At 38.3% G+C, this 17337-nt stretch overlaps 1 protein-coding gene and 1 long non-coding RNA gene across 2 annotated transcripts; both read left to right on the plus strand.

Annotated features, from left to right (window-relative positions):
• Positions 1–3750: 3750 nt before the first annotated feature.
• LOC136267460 (nose resistant to fluoxetine protein 6-like) lies at positions 3751–5841 on the plus strand. The gene has a single exon (XM_066062622.1). It carries the CDS (start codon positions 3751–3753, stop codon positions 5839–5841), a length of 2091 nt encoding a protein of 696 aa, XP_065918694.1.
• Positions 5842–11016: 5175 nt separating this feature from the next.
• Positions 11017–17074, plus strand: LOC136266035 (uncharacterized). Its single transcript, XR_010705867.1, has 4 exons — positions 11017–11172; positions 16180–16241; positions 16301–16367; positions 16428–17074. It is a non-coding gene; the product is annotated as an uncharacterized lncRNA (long non-coding RNA).
• The last annotated feature ends 263 nt before the right edge of the window (positions 17075–17337 follow it).

Below are 17337 nucleotides of genomic sequence, written 5' to 3' on the forward strand. Positions count from 1 at the left end.
GTAATTATCTTAGAAAGGCTCACCAATGGTGTAGAAGATTCAGACTTAAAGCCACGGAGTTATAACACGAAATCCAACTTGGTGCAGCAAGTGCGACATCGAGATACTCTAATAGAGCAGTCATCCTAATAGAGCAGTCACCCTGAAGAGAATTCAAGAGATCAGCTAGAAATAAGAAACCTGTATAGAGATCAGCTACACACAAGTCACCCTGTAGAGACATCAGCTAGAAGAAGTTACCTTGTAGAGAGTTCAGCTACAAAGAAACCATTCTTTAAAGAGTTCAGCTGCAAACAAATCACCTGTACAGAATTCAGCTACAAACAAATCTCCCTGTAGAAAGATGAGCTAGAAAACGTTACCTTGTAGAAAGTTCAGTTACAAAGAAACCACCATGTAGAGAGTTCAGCTACAGAGTAGTCACCTTGTAGAGACATCAGCTAGAAAAGCTACCTTGTAGAGAGTTCAGCTACAAAGAAACCATTCTGTAAAGAGCTCAGCTGCAAACAAATCACCTGTACAGAATTCAGCTACAAACAAATCACCATGTAGAGAGGTCAGCTAGAAGAAATTATCTTGTACATAGTTCAGCTACAAAGAAACCACCAAGTAGAGAGCTCAGCTGCAAACAAATCACCTGTAGAGAGTTCAGCTACAAACAAATCTCCCTGTAGAGAGATCAGCTAGAAGAAGTTATCTTGTAGATAGTTCAGCTACAAGCAAATCACCCTGTAGAGAGATCAGCTAGAAGAAGCTAACTTGTAGAGAGTTCAGCTACAAAGAAACCATCATTTAGAGAGTTCAGCTTCAAACAAATCACCTGTAGAGAGTTCAGCTACAAACAAATCTCCCTGTAGAGAGATCAGCTAGAAGAAGTTACCTTGTAGAGAGTTCAGCTACAAACAAATCACCCTGTAGAAAGATCAGCTAGAAGAAGTCACCTTGTAGAAAGTTCAGTTACAAAGAAACCACCATGTAGAGAGTTCAGCTACAGAGTAGTCACCTTGTAGAGACATCAGCTAGAAAAGCTACCTTGTAGAGAGTTCAGCTACAAAGAAACCATTCTGTTTAGAACTCAGCTGCAAACAAATCACCTGTACAGAATTCAGCTACAAACAAATCACCATGTAGAGAGGTCAGCTAGAAGAAATTATCTTGTACATAGTTCAGCTACAAAGAAACCACCAAGTAGAGAGTTCAGCTGAAAAGAAATCACCCTGTAGAAAATTCAGCCACAAACAAATTGCCCTGTAGAAAGATCAGTTAGAAGAAGTTACCTTTTAGAGATTTCAGCTACAAAGAAACCATTCTGTAAAGAGCTCAGCTGCAAACAAATCACCTGTACAGAATTCAGCTACAAACAAATCACCCTGTAGAGAGATCAGCTAGAAGAAGTTACCTTGTAGATCGTTCAGCTACAAACAAATCACCCTATAGAGAGATCAGCTAGAAGAAGTTACCTTGTAGAGAGTTCAGCTACAAAGAAACCACCATGTAGAGAGTTCAGCTGCAAAGAAATCACCCTGTAGAAAATTCTGTCACGAACAAATTGCCCTGTAGAAAGATCAGTTAGAAGAAGTTACCTTGTAGAGAGTTCAGCTACAAAGAAACCATTCTGTAAAGAGCTCAGCTGCAAACAAATCACCTGTACAGAATTCAGCTACAAACAAATCACCCTGTAGAGAGATCAGATCAGCTAGAAGAAATTACTTTGTAGAGAGTTCAGCTGCAAAGAAACCACCATGTAGAGAGTTCAGCTGCAAAGAAATCACCCTGTATAAAATTCTGCCACAAACAAATTGCCCTGTAGAAAGATCAGTTAGAAGAAGTTACCTTGTAGATAGTTCAGCTACAAACAGATCTCCCTGTAGAGAGATCAGCTAGAAGAAATTACCTTGTAGAGAGTTCAGCTACAAAGAAACCACCATGTAGAGAGTTCAGCTGCAAAGAAATCACCCTGTAGAAAATGCAGCCACAAACAAATTGCTCTGTAGAAAGATCAGTTAGAAGAAGTTACCTTTTAGAGAGTTCAGCTACAAAGAAATCACCCTGTAGAGAGATCAGCTAGAAGAAGTTACCTTGTAGATCGTTAAGCTGCAAACAAATCACCCTGTAGAGAGATCAGCTAGAAGAAGTCACCTTGTAGAGAGTTCAGCTGCAAAGAAACCATTTTGTAAAGAGCTCAACTGCAAACAAATCACCTTTACAGAATTCAGCTACGAACAAATCACCCTGTAGAGAGATCAGCTAGAAGAAGTTACCTTTTAGATAGTTCAGCTACAAACAAATCTCCCTGTAGAGAGATCAGCTAGAAGAAATTACCTTGTAGAGAGTTCAGCTACAAAGAAACCACCATGTAGAGAGTTCGGCTGCAAAGAAATCACCCTGTAGAAAATTCTGCCAGAAACAAATTGCCCTGTAGAAAGATCAGTTACAAGAAGTTACCTTTTAGAGAGTTCAGCTACAAAGAAACCATTCTGTAAAGAGCTCAGCTGCAAACAAATCACCTGTACAGAATTCAGCTACAAACAAATCACCCTGTAGAGAGATCAGTTAGAAGAAGTTACCTTGTAGAGAGTGAAGCTACAAACAAATCACCCTATTGAAAGATCAGCTAGAAGAAGTCACCTTGTAGAAAGTTCAGTTACAAAGAAACCACCTTGTAGAGAGTTCAGCTACAAAGAAACCATTCTGTTTAGAGCTCAGCTGCAAACAAATAACCTGTACAGAATTCAGCTACAAACAAATCACCATGTAGAGAGATCAGCTAGAAGAAATTACCTTGTAAAGAGTTCAGCTACATAGAAACCATTCTGTAAAGAGCTCAGCTGCAAACAAATAACCTGTACAGAATTCAGCTACAAACAAATCACCCTGTAGAAAGATCAGTTAGAAGAAGTTACTTTGTAGAGAGTTCAGCTACAAAGAAACCATTTTGTAAAGAGCTCAGCTGCAAACAAATCACCTGTACAGAATTCAGCTACAAACAAATCTCCCTGTAGAGAGATCAGCTAGAAGAAATTACCTTGTAGAGAATCCAGCTACAAAGAAACCATCATGTAGAGAGTTCAGCTGCAAAGAAATCACCACTGCCCAAATTTCAAGGCAATAGCTCTTTCCAATCTGAAGTTATCAATTGTCAAAGTTGGCAAATTGGATGTGTGTGGAAGCCCCCTTTTCGCAAATCCGGTCACATATGTATTATATATATAATTTGTGCATTTACTGATAAAATATTTAAAGTACATCTACTTCATCTTTTCTTCTTCCTGTAGTAAAGAAAAAAAGACATAGGTTAAAAAAGTCCCAAAGCTGGCCATAGGCCGGCTTTGGGGTATACAAATACAAAAAGAAATGAAATCTAATCCAAAACAGCCAAGCTGTAAAAAAGTGTGCGGCCCTCAGAAAGGCTATGATGAAAAAAGATGTGAAATCCAAAGTGGCGGCCAAGAAATGGCTGTGATGGTAGGTTAATGGTAAAAATTTTAATAACGACAATTCAGGTGAATTTTTGTGCCGTTTCACAAAATTTACCTGAATTGTCATTATTAAAATTTTTACCATTAACCTACCATCACAGCCATTTCTTGGCCGCCACCTTGGATTTCACATCTTTTTTCACCATAGCCTTTCTGAGGGCCGCACACTTTTTTTACAGCTTGGCTGTTGGATTAGATTTTGTTTTTGTTGACTTACTTTGTGCTCAATTTTATTTCCTTTATTCATTTATTGATTATTAAATAGAGGAAGATGACTACACCATTGATTTACACACTTATTATTCTACCATGTATTGCTGCAATGTATGATATTGAAGAACCAGCTGAATCTGCCTATCAGTTTGATTTGTCATATGATGATATCAACATCAGTGCCAGTTGTAGTAAAGCACTTGATAAGTTGCTCATGTTGGAATCAAAAAATTCTCCTTTGATGTTACGTTACTTGGACTCATGGGGTAAACCAAGCCATGGTATATTAGAGGGTCACACATCTTATCTTGGATACTATGATGAGTGTATTAACCTAAAAGATACTGATTTTGGTGAAACAGATTATTGTATTTATGCAATGCGATTGAACATGTCTACTATATCTAAACCAATCCCCATTCGAGTTGGAGTATGTTTTCCCTCAGCTTGTTCCTCACAAGAATTTATAAGGATCTTATCAGAGATGGACATTACTAGTATAATAACAGTGTCTGGTAACCCATTTAGCACAGGGAAAAGAACTGTGTCTTTAACCATTGACACTACCGATAATTCAGCAACTTTGTGTCCTCAAACTGATGAAAATTACAATATTAGCTCCATTCTGATTCTCATAATATGTGGAGTAATAGTTGCCATGGTGATTGCAGGAACTACTGTGGACATAATTTTGTGGCTGCTGTCAACCGATATTTTCAAATCACATCAAATATTCAGCAAATTCAATGGAAATATACAAGCAGATGATAAGGAAAGTAATCGTGATAGTGAAATAGGCCCTCTGATACCTAAACCAGAACAAAAAATCAAAAAACCAACTGTCACTGTCAAGAACTTCATTTTAGCATTCTCCTTGTACAACACTGTTCCTGTCCTTGTGTCCATGAAACAGTCACCATCAGCTATTAAAACATTAAATGGGATTAAGTTTCATGCAATGATTTTAATTATTATGATTCATGTTACACATTTTTCCCCTGATCTTGTTCAAAATCCCCGCTATGCCAAAGAATTGCTCACCAGATTTGTGTTTCAACCAGTGTCAAACATATCTTTAGCTGTAGAGAGCTTTTTTCTTCTGGGTGCATTTTTGTCGTCGTATTTGACATTCAAGGACATAGAAAAGCATGGTAGATTCAGGTATTTGTACTTTTATTTGCATCGATATTTTAGAATTTCACCACTCCTCTACTTCTACACAATTTTTTGCATAAATTTGATCTATCACCTTGGCCAAGGACCTCTATGGAACTTCACCCCATTAGCCGCATCTTGCAAAGACAATTGGTGGTACAATCTACTTTATATTGGCAATGTTATTGACAGTGAGGAGAGTTGTTATGGGACTACCTGGTACCTGTTTGTTGATATGCAGTTGTTCATCTTATCTCCTATTATTATACTATTACTCTACCACTATCGGCATGTAGGATTGATGGTCATATCACTTGTAATGATAGGAGCTACTACTGCTATTGGAATACAAGCTGGAGTCAATGGAAACTATCACGCTAACACTGGTAAACACTCCGAAGATACCAATGAGACCACATATTTATATTTGAAGCCTCACTATAGAATTAACACATACCTAATAGGTATACTTTTGGGATACATCTTTTACAAAAAGTACTGGATAACTAACCTGTCCATCAGCAAGTGGTTACAGTTACTGATATATATGCTCCTGTGGGTAGCTACAATAGTTTTGTGTACAACTACAATGTTTGGTGCTTACAAGGAAACTGAGTTTGGTGACTTTCAGACTGTTTTGTATTTAATGTTTAACGGACCAGCTTGGAGTATTGGACTATCCATTCTAATTTACATCTGTAACACTGGATATGGTGGAGTAGTTAATAGTTACCTCTCATGGTCTATATGGGAACCATTGGCCAAACTGACATTTGGTGCGTATCTTAGTCACATAATTCTTATACTGATCGTGTATGGCACACTTCAGTCCACTCTGATCTTAACTGACTTCGTATATGCTATATTTTGTGTGTTTGCTGTGGTGATAACTTTTGCCTGGTCAAGTGTGACTTTTGTGTTTTTGGAGTTCCCAATATCAAAAGTTGTGTCACTTTGCTTTACATTGTTTGGATTAGAAGGTCGTCGCAAGTAGTAACATATGCACAACTTGGATTCCATAAACATTAAATGCAGACATTGTGTGCACATTATACTTATTTATTTGCTGTTGCATTCATTTATGGCATGCAGGGATTTCTTTTGAAGTAATATTGCACTTATTGATGATTATGTAGATAATGGGCAGATCAAAGGAATTACGGTGTATATCTGATATTACCCAGTGCAGTGATCAGAGGCATTGTCTATATACCGTAATTTGTTTTTTTTCATTGTAAAATAATTTTCGTATGCAAAACTTGTACGAAAATTTCTTACACGAAAATTTTTACACAAGATCAAACTACTCTAATAGGGCAATCATTCATGTAAATCATATGAAAATACTTTTACACAAACATTTTTATCATAAAAAATTTTGCACGAAAATAAAGTGAAATGCAGTAATGCCCTGTGGTCTGGGCATTCTACAGGTTATCTCCTGTACTATAGTTATACTGCTTTCTACTGAATACACTGAGTAATAAAAATATATACCTCCAGTGCAAATCCGGAGTGCATGGTAACCACTACACAGTATGCTACAACACACCTCCCTTAGTTCCTCTATATACCTTATGTATCAGTAGCTAAAAAGCTACAGAACCTATAATAGGGAGAAGAAAAACCTAAGCTGAACCCAACTCCAAAGGGTCAAGTTTAAACATTTTACCAATTGGAATGCCTATCCGAGTATATTCACTAATTAAAATAAATATGCTGTAAATGCATGATTGAACTATCATCACACAAATGAAATTTGACCTGTAGATATATTCCAACATCTCAAAAAGGGTCTGGTACGTCCACAAAAGCAAAAGTAACTGGCAACTAATAGAGCTGATATCTAGTGCAGCCAAGAGTTATGTTATCATATTTATCCAACATTGGTCCTTTGTATTGCTGCGTTCCTAATGTGTTAGTAGTTTGGCTGTCTTTCTGTACAATGACTTTTGAAAAAGTATATACCGTATAGCCTAAATATTTCGAGGTTGAGCAATGTTGGTAAAAATAAAAATTTTGCGGATTTGCAAACACTCCCAAAATGTATTAGACTATATGGAGGTCTAAATATTTCGAGGGTAAAATTTTCGCTGATAACACCCAAAACCGCAAAATCAATGAAAATTTCCCCCCTCGAATATTTAGGCTATATGGTACTAGCCAATGAAACAAATTATTAATTTTAGGAATGCGGCAAAACTGAACAATGCAAGTCAATGATAAAGGACCAATGTAAATAGATGTATTAGACTTCTTTCTTGGCCATCAGTTGCAGTTTTCTTTACTTTCATGGACACACACGTTTTGTGTGGCCAAGCTATTTTAACATGAGAATAATAGGATACCTATGCAAATTGAAAACCTTACATAGTAATTATAAGTACTGTACTAGCATACGTAGGTGTAAATGATCTGTGGAATTGATCCAATATGACTACAATGATATTTGTTGCCAACTCAAAGACTTTGGTAGAGTACAATCATGTTTTAATTACATTATTGTATTATACCGTAGTTATATAACACGCATTGTACTTCTTTTACCCTGGGCACACCATGACCAGCAGAGCTGACCGTTTAAGCGCTCCTGCATTTAAAAATAATAATACAGAAGACCAGCACTCATAGCTGTACAACAACATTGATGAGATTCCAAACAAATTCTTGCATTGCAGTGGCAGCTGTGAATCTGCATGTTGATGTGTACAATGGCTGTATGTAATACTATTCACCTCATGTGTGTTACTGTTGCACTTTTGGATGATTTATCCATTGTAAAAGCTGATTGTAACCTTGTTCTGTTCTGTTTTGTTTTGTTAATTTTTAAGTTTTCAATTGTGACAATTGACAGTATACAGCTATAAAGTGCATTCTGTTTGATAAGCACAAAATGTGCACTCTATAATAATTATAGTTAGTCACGTTGCACTCTATAAAAATAAAGTTATGAAGAGGAACTCAGTTGTAATTATCTGAGAAGCAGATACTATCTGGGGGAACAGACATAGTTCTATGACAAGAAATCTCACAAATGTGACTTCATATTAATGAATGTATCCTTTAACATTGTACAGTAGATGTATTGTATGCATGGGTAGTTAGTCATTATATGTGATATGTTTGTTTGTGTGTGTGTGTGTGTGTGTGTGTGTGTGTTGTATACTATCCTTAATGTGTATTGTGTGCACTGGCCTGACGTTGACTGTGGTTACATTCTAATGAAGTTGTATTAGTATGTAGCTATTAGCTATAGCTTAACAAATGTGACATTAAAATTGAGTTGATTGTGAACCTCATCTATATCGTAAAAGGGTTTATAGAACATAATACAGAGATGTGTATATAGTAACCTTTAATGTATAAATTAATTACAGTGCAATCTTGCACAATTGTTTTTGCATTACTTTTATAGCTATCATACAGGGGTGTATGAAACTGTGTAGCTACATATTTTCCCTTGAACACACCATGATAATCAGAACTCATTGCTCACTAAATAAATATATAATTATATTTACAACAGAAAACCAGCACTCATGACTGTATAACTATTATGACTAGATTTCAAGAAAATCATTCTCAGTGACAGCTATGGTATCATTCAATTCATATGTATAGTGACTGCAATATGTAATATTATGTTTACCATTAAATTTATTATTCTTGTGTATGCTGTGTGGGCAATAACAATTGTGATATAATTTCTTGGTACTGTTGACATGGAGGTGTAAAGTCCAGTTGCAGTATTGACTCTGTCTTCACAGTGAAAGCAGCAAGCTGTAGTGATTCAATATTCTACAAGAAACAAAGCAACTGGCCATGGGAACATGAAGTTTGCATACACTTTCAAACTTCATGACTCATGAGCATTTAGCTGACGTTCTATATGCCACTATTCAATGACTATGTGGCATTCAACGCATGTACAGGCTACATAATGCATATATATACTCTGTTCTTGTATATATGTGAAATAGGTAATAATTTTATTATCTATTTTTGATATTAATTATATGATATGGGTTGAAGTTGTTAGTTATATATTTCAGTACAATCATGTTTTTATTCTCTTTTTTGTCATGTACTGTATTTGTATTAAACCACGCATTGTACATCTTCTCCCCTGGACACACCATGACCAGCAGAGCTGGCTGTTCAAGTGCTCCTGTACATTTAAAAATAATAATATAGAAGACCAGCACTCATAGCTGTATAACAACATTGATGAGATTCCAAAGGAATTCTTGTGTTGCAGTGGCAGCTGTCACTGAGTTGTGCGTGTACAATGGCTGTAATGTGTATAATAATGGTATACTGTATATTTACCACTATATATTTACATTCTTGTATACACTGTGTGGGTGATGGCAATTGTGACATACGTTTTTGGTACCGAGTTACGTTTAATTTGGTAATGTACAGTAGGCAACTGCTAACTTCATCAGGAGTGCAACAGGGTGACCCTTTGGGCCCTTTATTATTTTCACTTGTTCTTCTGCAGTTCATTGACTCTATGATTCTCTATCCATCTTTGTGATCTGGTATATTTAAACCTATAGTACCTTGATGATGGCACATTAGTTTTTAATTATATAACTTCACTTTGTGGTGATGACAGTTTCTTTAAGGATATCCTGTCTTCTTCACCAAAGCTGTCTATAGAAGAGAGGCAAGTGCACAATGGAGAAAGAGGAAACAAGATGACTCCAAGCCACAGATGTAATCCAACAACGAATTCCAGTCCAGGGATGGCCAAACCAAGACAGGCTCTAGGAATACCTTTAAGCCAGCCACTGCTTGTACCAGAAGGATGTGCCAGAACAGTTAAGCATACCTGATCCCTAATACTGACATCCACCACTGTGGCTTACAAGCACCTGGCCTTCCTCCTATCATGTAGTGGAAATCATCCTACTGTAGGGTTATGAACTGGCTTCGCTGCCGTCTTGGCTTCTCCTTATTGCATTCTGCCATCATGTGCATAAGGGGTTCTCGCTCCTTCTCTTGTCATCCCTTTAAGGGTCATGTTCCAGCATCAGTTGACCTAGCACAGGGGGAGGAGCATCATGGGGGCTGTTTAAGCCCCATTTCCTTTTTTTCTTTCTATTCTGTATTCTGTAGGTTCTGTTTCAGTAGCTCTGTAGGTGTAGGGATAGGTTAAACTTATTTTATAGAACATCTTAGTGTAGAGTGTGGTGAATGGGAGTGCTAATTAGGGCCAGTTCTTCTTCCTTAAAAAAATCAAAGATATGCACATTTGGTCTAGTATAGTATGCAGGTCTTGCTGAAGGCCAGAAGAATGAAAGAATTACTAGAAATGTTAGAAAAGTGTGTCAGCAGCCTCCTCACAGAAAAAGTAAGCTGGTCAACATCAAGAGAAAGAAAGGTGGAAGCCAATTTATGTACACTGTTATATGTGAACCTAAAAAGGCAGCTGGAGATGGAGCAGACTTGTGTAATCCTAAACCTCCAAAATGAAAATTAAGGGTAAGGAAGCTTGGTACCATGAAGAATCAGAAAAGCTGCACTGCATAACTTTTATACAACCAAGTGAAGTACAAAGGTTAAGGTCAAACTGATGAAAAAAGGCTTCAGTATGGAGAAAGGCACAGTATGAAGTAAGTGAATAATTTCCAACTACTTAAACAGCTACATAAAAGATGAAGTGGGTCATCCAAAATTGAAAACTTGTCTTGAAACCACCTTATCGGCCATGCGCCATCTGGCTGCTCTCATGGTGCTATCTGCAACGAAGCCGTTGTCATGACACTCTTGTTATATAAGATGCCTTTTCTCAAGACCATCCTGGTATTCTTAATGATCAGTATGATGATGGCCTGTGGCATGGTGGTATTTTTTATCCTAACTTTCAATATGGTCGTTCTGCTTACTTTGATGTCTCCATATACTATACATACGCAGCACTTTTCAGCCTGCTTTTATTTCCTCCTCTGCTTAATGTGCTTGGGTAGCTGCTGCAGCTGGAGAGGTGGCCAAGGATGAGAAGCATTTGGCAGCTGTGGAGAGAGAAAATTCCTGGAAAGGGTTTTTGCTGAGCCGGTCATGGTGTAATGAACGATAATTGAATGCTAATTCAAGGAAAGTAAGCTAACAAACAGTAAGGACATTTTGTTTTGGCTTTTGTAAAAGGGAGCGAAAACTCCGCACCTGCGAATAATTAGGTATTATGGTCACCCGTGTTTCTCCGCGTACCAAAGTCAGGTATTAACCCTTCCTTGTGACCTTAGTGGTGACCTCAGGTGGTTGTTGGACTATTAGTGCTATTGAACAGGTGGCGATTTTCGCTGTTTCACTATGGAAGGTATGTAGTTTCACTCGTGTATGTGCACCTCAGTAGTGATCACGAAAGACTGTAGACCTATTCCTCAGCCAGTGTGTCACGAGTGAATAGGGCCATAGATAGGGCTAACTTTAAAGATGTAGTGGTCTTAGCCTCATGGATGTACGGATTGTGAGCTTGTCACCTTGTGGGTTGTATAGGGTAATTAACTTACAGTGACTTTTGTTTAGCCAATTATACTCCTATCAATGTCATGCCCCACCCCCTGGTAGGGTGGGGCTGGGGCTAATAAGCCTGTCAAAACCCCACTATGTCCCTACCTCGAAGAGGGGATTTATTTACCTAATATAATAATTTTTGGTTCGGCAAACTACTGCTGTCAGCCTCAGGGGTGGGGTAAGATGTAGATGTCAAATCCCCTTATGGGGACCCCCAGGGGCACTAGGCACATTACCTGCCTGCTTGTTAAATATTTCAGGTAAACTCACCATCTGGCTAAGAAAAGAGCAGTTCAATGTTGTACAATTTATTAAAATGGCACCTTGGCACCCCCTAGGGATAATTTCGGAATCATGATATCACTCTACCTCTCAAGTACAGGCAGACTAAGGGATCAGGTAAGCCCTGGATTTGACAACTTCACGAAGCATATGCCCCACAATTTTATGTGCTACCATTACCTATGAACTGATGCAAAACTATATACGTAGGTAGATTCAGTGGTGTAGCCGGACTTTTTGCCATGCCAGGGCACTGGGTTGGCAAGCCATTCAACCGTGCAACACACATACACATGCCCATCTTCATATGGACATCATTACAGCATTTTAAAAATGTGTATGCATCACTATAATATACTTTACTGTATGCAGGGTGATTAGTGTACTTTAGAATGGTATGACTCATTTATAGGTTAACTAAATCACTTAGTCACCTACACATGTTCTCTTAGTAACCCGCCCTCAAGCAATTTTGTACATGATAATTATAACACAAAAGGCACACTGGAGTACTTGATAATACTGTAATACTCTTCTTTGTGTTCTGCAAATAATTCTGAACAAATAGTAGACTAAGTGGCATATCTACTGTAGCTCTAGCCATTACATGTGGTAACCGGTCAAATAATTATTTTTGTGGATGCTGTTAGAACTTCAGGAAGAAACCGTTCCACTGTTCTGCATTGCTCTTTCACCCCACACTCATGCTCTGGTTATAAAGGTACGTACTTTAAACCATAGTCTAAATAAGTTAGGCACCGCGACCAAGCGATTTAGTAACCCCTCAGGCCCTTAGTAGCGCCCTCACTGCACTCGGGACGCTACAGCTTCAGGTCATCAGGTTTACTAAATTGCTTATTTCCCTTGGTCTTGGTGTCTAACTATTATTTAACCTTACTCTAAGTGAATGCTAGCAAGCTATTGGCCTTCTTACTCCGTGCATACATCTCTGTATGTGTGTTAATACCATATCAGACTAGGAAGAAACCTGAATTAAAGCACGAGGTACTTTTATTGTTGTATCACGTGATGACTATGCCCTGCCACTGCCACTAGAGTTGTCAGCTTAGAACAAAAAAAAGAAAACAGTTGTTGACTGAACAAGTATTCCGTGCCGTTTTAACTATCACTAAGTAGTATCTACGCAACTATTGTTTCAAATATCTTGCCTCTGATCTGAGTTTTGACCACACTGATAGTTACACAAGTTAATCCAAATGTTTAACTTAACTGTCGATCCCACTATACTGGAAGAATTAATACCAATCCTTGTTCTTCACTCCATGTCACAATGCTGCGTGGTTTTTTGTAATCACATGATCTCACTTCTATTTATTGCCTCCTATTATTTCTCCACAATGAGTGATATCCGCAATGACGTTTTTTGACGTTGCAATTACAAAATTTGATGTCATAATTGACAAAATGGCCATGTTAGTGTTGGGGCTTTAGAGACTTCGGCTCACAGTATTAGAAATGAATGTTGTCTGTATATTTTTACACATGGAACCACGAGATAATAAAGGTAAGAAGTAGTACACGTACTGTGACAGTGCAAAACGAACTCCAACAAGGAAAACAAACCAAAAATTTTAAAATCGCACATAAATAGGCTTATTTGAATTGCCTTATATACTATAAGTCTCACCTTCACCCTTATTCGAATTTATAAATGCTATCATAGGGAAACACCATCCCGCCCAATACCTCCATGTACAAAGTCCCCACACTACAACGGCCATTTTGTTTTGTGACATCACAGATAATGTACGCTACGTCAAGAAACGTAATTGTGGATATCACTCATTGAGTTACTCATAGGGAAAATCCCTTGGATACCCCATCTCTGTCCATCAACTAGATGGAAAGAAAAACATCGGCGAAAATAACACAGTTAGTGTTGTGTAAGTTAAGCTACTGTATCACAATAATGGAGTAGCTAATTTTAATCCAGCCTATGTCTATAATTGCTCTGGGTGGCTGATGGTGAGGTAAATTAGTCTGATTCCAGGGCAATTCCCAGGCCAGGTTTGGCTACGCCACTGGGTAGATGGCTAGTTTTCAACAACGCATGTGTTGGTATACCTTTTTGTGGGATACTAGTTCTACTACTGGAAGTTAATAATTTGTACACACCTAAGTAGTGCATGGGTGGCCCGGTCAACTGGGTAGGTATGACAAATTTGCAGTGTATAGTATGTGCATGCATGCATACGTGGTATGTATGTTTGTGTGTGAGGCATTAGAAATGTACATAACTATTATGCCAGCAGCAAACAGAATGAGAAAGTGTGTGACAAAATTGATGTTGACTAGCAGGTAGGAAAAGTTTTGTTCCTGGCTAACATGATTAGTTCTCTGGTGCAGCCTGTCACTTGGTTTCTGTCCTGGCATTTAACCAGTAGCCCATATAGTAAGTGCTACAGTAGTGTTGTGAGCCCTTGTGGCACCACTCAGGTGTAGAGGTGTACCAATACTCCGATTGGCTTTGGCTTTGTTGGCCTTGTTTTTTTTGCATATCATCATCAGATCGGTAACATGTGTAAACAAGCAGCAGATATAGATACACATAAACTATTATTTATGAGCACTCGTGTTCAAGTAATATCCTAGCAACACTTGTTGTCAACTGTTGATCAAAGCCCCACACTGTCACTTTATAGCTGAAGTTAGAGTGAAAATTGTAAGGGGAAGGGGTCTATGCTACCATATCAGGTCAGCTTTGTTACTGCATGTAATCCATTGTCAAAATTAACTGCTTAAACAGCTTACATGTACCTCTGCTAAGAATCCTTAATTTGTATAGACCTTTCCAAATGTATTGTGCCTCGTTGTCCTCCTATTTGTGTTGGGCTATTGAGTGCTACCAGAATAAAGGTACCTCTTACTGGCTCTCAGCTATTTCTTGGGTTCATTATGGCTTTTCACTTCACAAGGGTCAGTTTGTTGTGTTTCTGTTACGGTTTATTCCCACTTTATCTACCTTCTCATTATGTGTGTGTGGCTAAGATTTTCTGTGTTTCATGTTCACATGGTACCTTTGTGCCAACTTCTAAATTGTTATTTAAGGTGTGCCATATGAGTCTCCCTGGCAATCCCTTACAGGGAAGTTGTTGCATAATTGTTCTGCTGTTCTTGAAAAGTAGATCTTTGTTTGACTACAGGTTTTTAGTGGTCTATTAATGTGCGTGTTATTTAACAACTTTGTAGCAACCAGTTGGTCTTCCACTCTACTCACTTTCTCCAGTCTACACAGCCATATAACAGGGACTTGTTGTCAACCAGGGAAATAGCTCACCCAGCTCTAACATCAATGGGTACCTAGTGTTAGCTGGGGAAGCAAATTCCCAACTGTCCTTGTCTTGTTTAGCAGTGTTGGGGTCAGGGATTAGGGATCATAGAAAAAAAGCAAGGAAACAAGGGAGGGATGTTGCCTACACCTGCAGATACACTAGTGAACATTTAATCCCTAATTTAGTCTTGGTCTTGGGGTATAGACTGGATTACGAATTAAATGTTCACTAGTGTATCTGCAGGTGTAGGTGACCTCCTTGTTTCCTTACTTTTTTTTTTTCTGTGATCCCTAATCGAAATTAAAATTTTTAATTTTTCCTTAAACTTGTACACCCAAATACCATATCATTACAACTCGAGTGTGTGGGGTGTGTGTCCATGTGTGGGTGTGTCCATGTGTGCATGTACATGTGACTGCATTTGTGTTTATGGTGTACTTTAATCAACCCGGTTCAGATCCTCGCCTTACTGGGATTACTATATATCTGGGTCAGTGATGCTGACCTGGTTCAACGCAAGCTAGTATAAATAGTTTTCCCCATACCTATTGTTCATGCAGTTGTTATGTAGGGCTAACTAACCGGTACCAACAAGGCTAAATAGTGCCAAAATACATAGCACTTGGTGGATACCTCTGTCAGTGATGGTATACACACTTGCCTATGGTCCCATTTGCAGTGATGTGCAAATAGTGGTGGCTTCAAGAGACAGGGTTGAGTCCAGAAATGTATGACAAAATATGTGGGTCCTTGACTTACTGATTTGTGTAAGTCAGAGGTCTGTAGTGGTTGGTGAGTGAGTGGTAATGGTGGCTACTTTATTTGAGTGCTGGTTGATGCTGACATTTGCTAACCACTATGGATACATTCTTTCACCTCACTATATTAAGGATGTCCCAAGGTGTCAGCCTTTCTAATGAAATGACATAATATGTGACCGGGCCTGCGAAAACAGGGCATGTGGGCACAAACTACACCCAATCACTCTACAGGTGATATCTTAGTACTGGAAAAGTATATTTCCATTCTGTAACTTGCATCATGATGCCAATTAAATGCTTACTACACGCTGAAAATTGCAATGCCATAGCATAATGGTACTAAAAGTTATGAGTGATGAAAGTGTGAAAAAGTAGGCAAAAATCATGTGCCCACATGCCCTATTATCGCAGGCCTGGTCACATATTGTGAGTTGCACCACAAATAGTGAAATGCTCTTTCTCTTTTTACTATAGCTGTTAGTGAATACCATGTTGAAGTCATGCTACCACATGCAAACCTCTAAGAATTATGTAAGGTAAAAGCTGTAACACAGTTGTTTCCGTTGTATGTAACATTTAAATTGCAATATGGCAGGTCCCTATAGATGATCATGACAAGGACACATGACTTTCACGCTTCATCCATATACTGTACAGTGATGGTATGTATTTAGTGCATATGTCAGCAATACTACAGTTCTCTTCTTTCTCCTTATTTCTAGCGAATACATAAGAGACAATTTGCTGAATCATCAAGGAAGTTGAATGCTGTCTATCTAAGAAGTGGCTAGGTGAAGAAGACTGGAATGAACTAACAACAATAGTTATTCATCTATCAAAGTTTTGTCCTACCTAAGTAAACGAGGGGCTTAATTAGGTAAATGAGGGGCTTAATTAGATAAAAATTCATGATCCATGATTTAGACTAAAGTTACATCATAGGGTGATGCATTTACTATGTAGTCACTATGAAATAGCAGCCAGTTTACTATGTGTTCACTTACAAACAAATTGTCTATTCATTTGTACCATTAGTGTAGTCTGTACCACCAGCCCTAGAGGTGGACGTCCAGACTACTTTTTTCCACCAGAGCAATTTACTTTGACTTGAGAGTTGACCAAATCCCCCTCTTTGCTGGCATGGGGTTAGACTGACAAAACTTTGATGGGTGCATTGTTATTCACTATAACTTTTTATGGTAATTTATTTTACGAATAGTTTGTATTGTTATTGTACATAAAACTAAAATTTACGGTAAAATTACAAAGAATGAATTTGGCGCGTTATTCGAGTGCAGAGAGTTGAGTTGCGGGTAATTGTCACATGTTTGTACCTATCGCGAGATATGGCCAACAATGCTACTGAGCTCGAGTCCAAGAGTGGAGATCAAGCGATTGTGGAGTGCTGTAAAGGTATACTGACGTATATTTGTGCACACGATCATCGTGCTGCAGCTGGCATATATATAGTCAGCTGTTGTAGGTTTAGTAGTGCATTCCATGCCTCGAAAGCTACCCTGTAGCTAGACGTAGGACGTATACTGTATCACTGATGGTGTCGTGGTGAGCTGTTCTCTGAATTATTTGATCAAAGCTAATTGTATTCATGATTGCCAATGCCGAAGGCTATTA

Source organism: Dysidea avara, chromosome 9 (genome assembly GCF_963678975.1).
Source record: "Dysidea avara chromosome 9, odDysAvar1.4, whole genome shotgun sequence".
NCBI classification, from domain to species: domain Eukaryota; kingdom Metazoa; phylum Porifera; class Demospongiae; order Dictyoceratida; family Dysideidae; genus Dysidea; species Dysidea avara.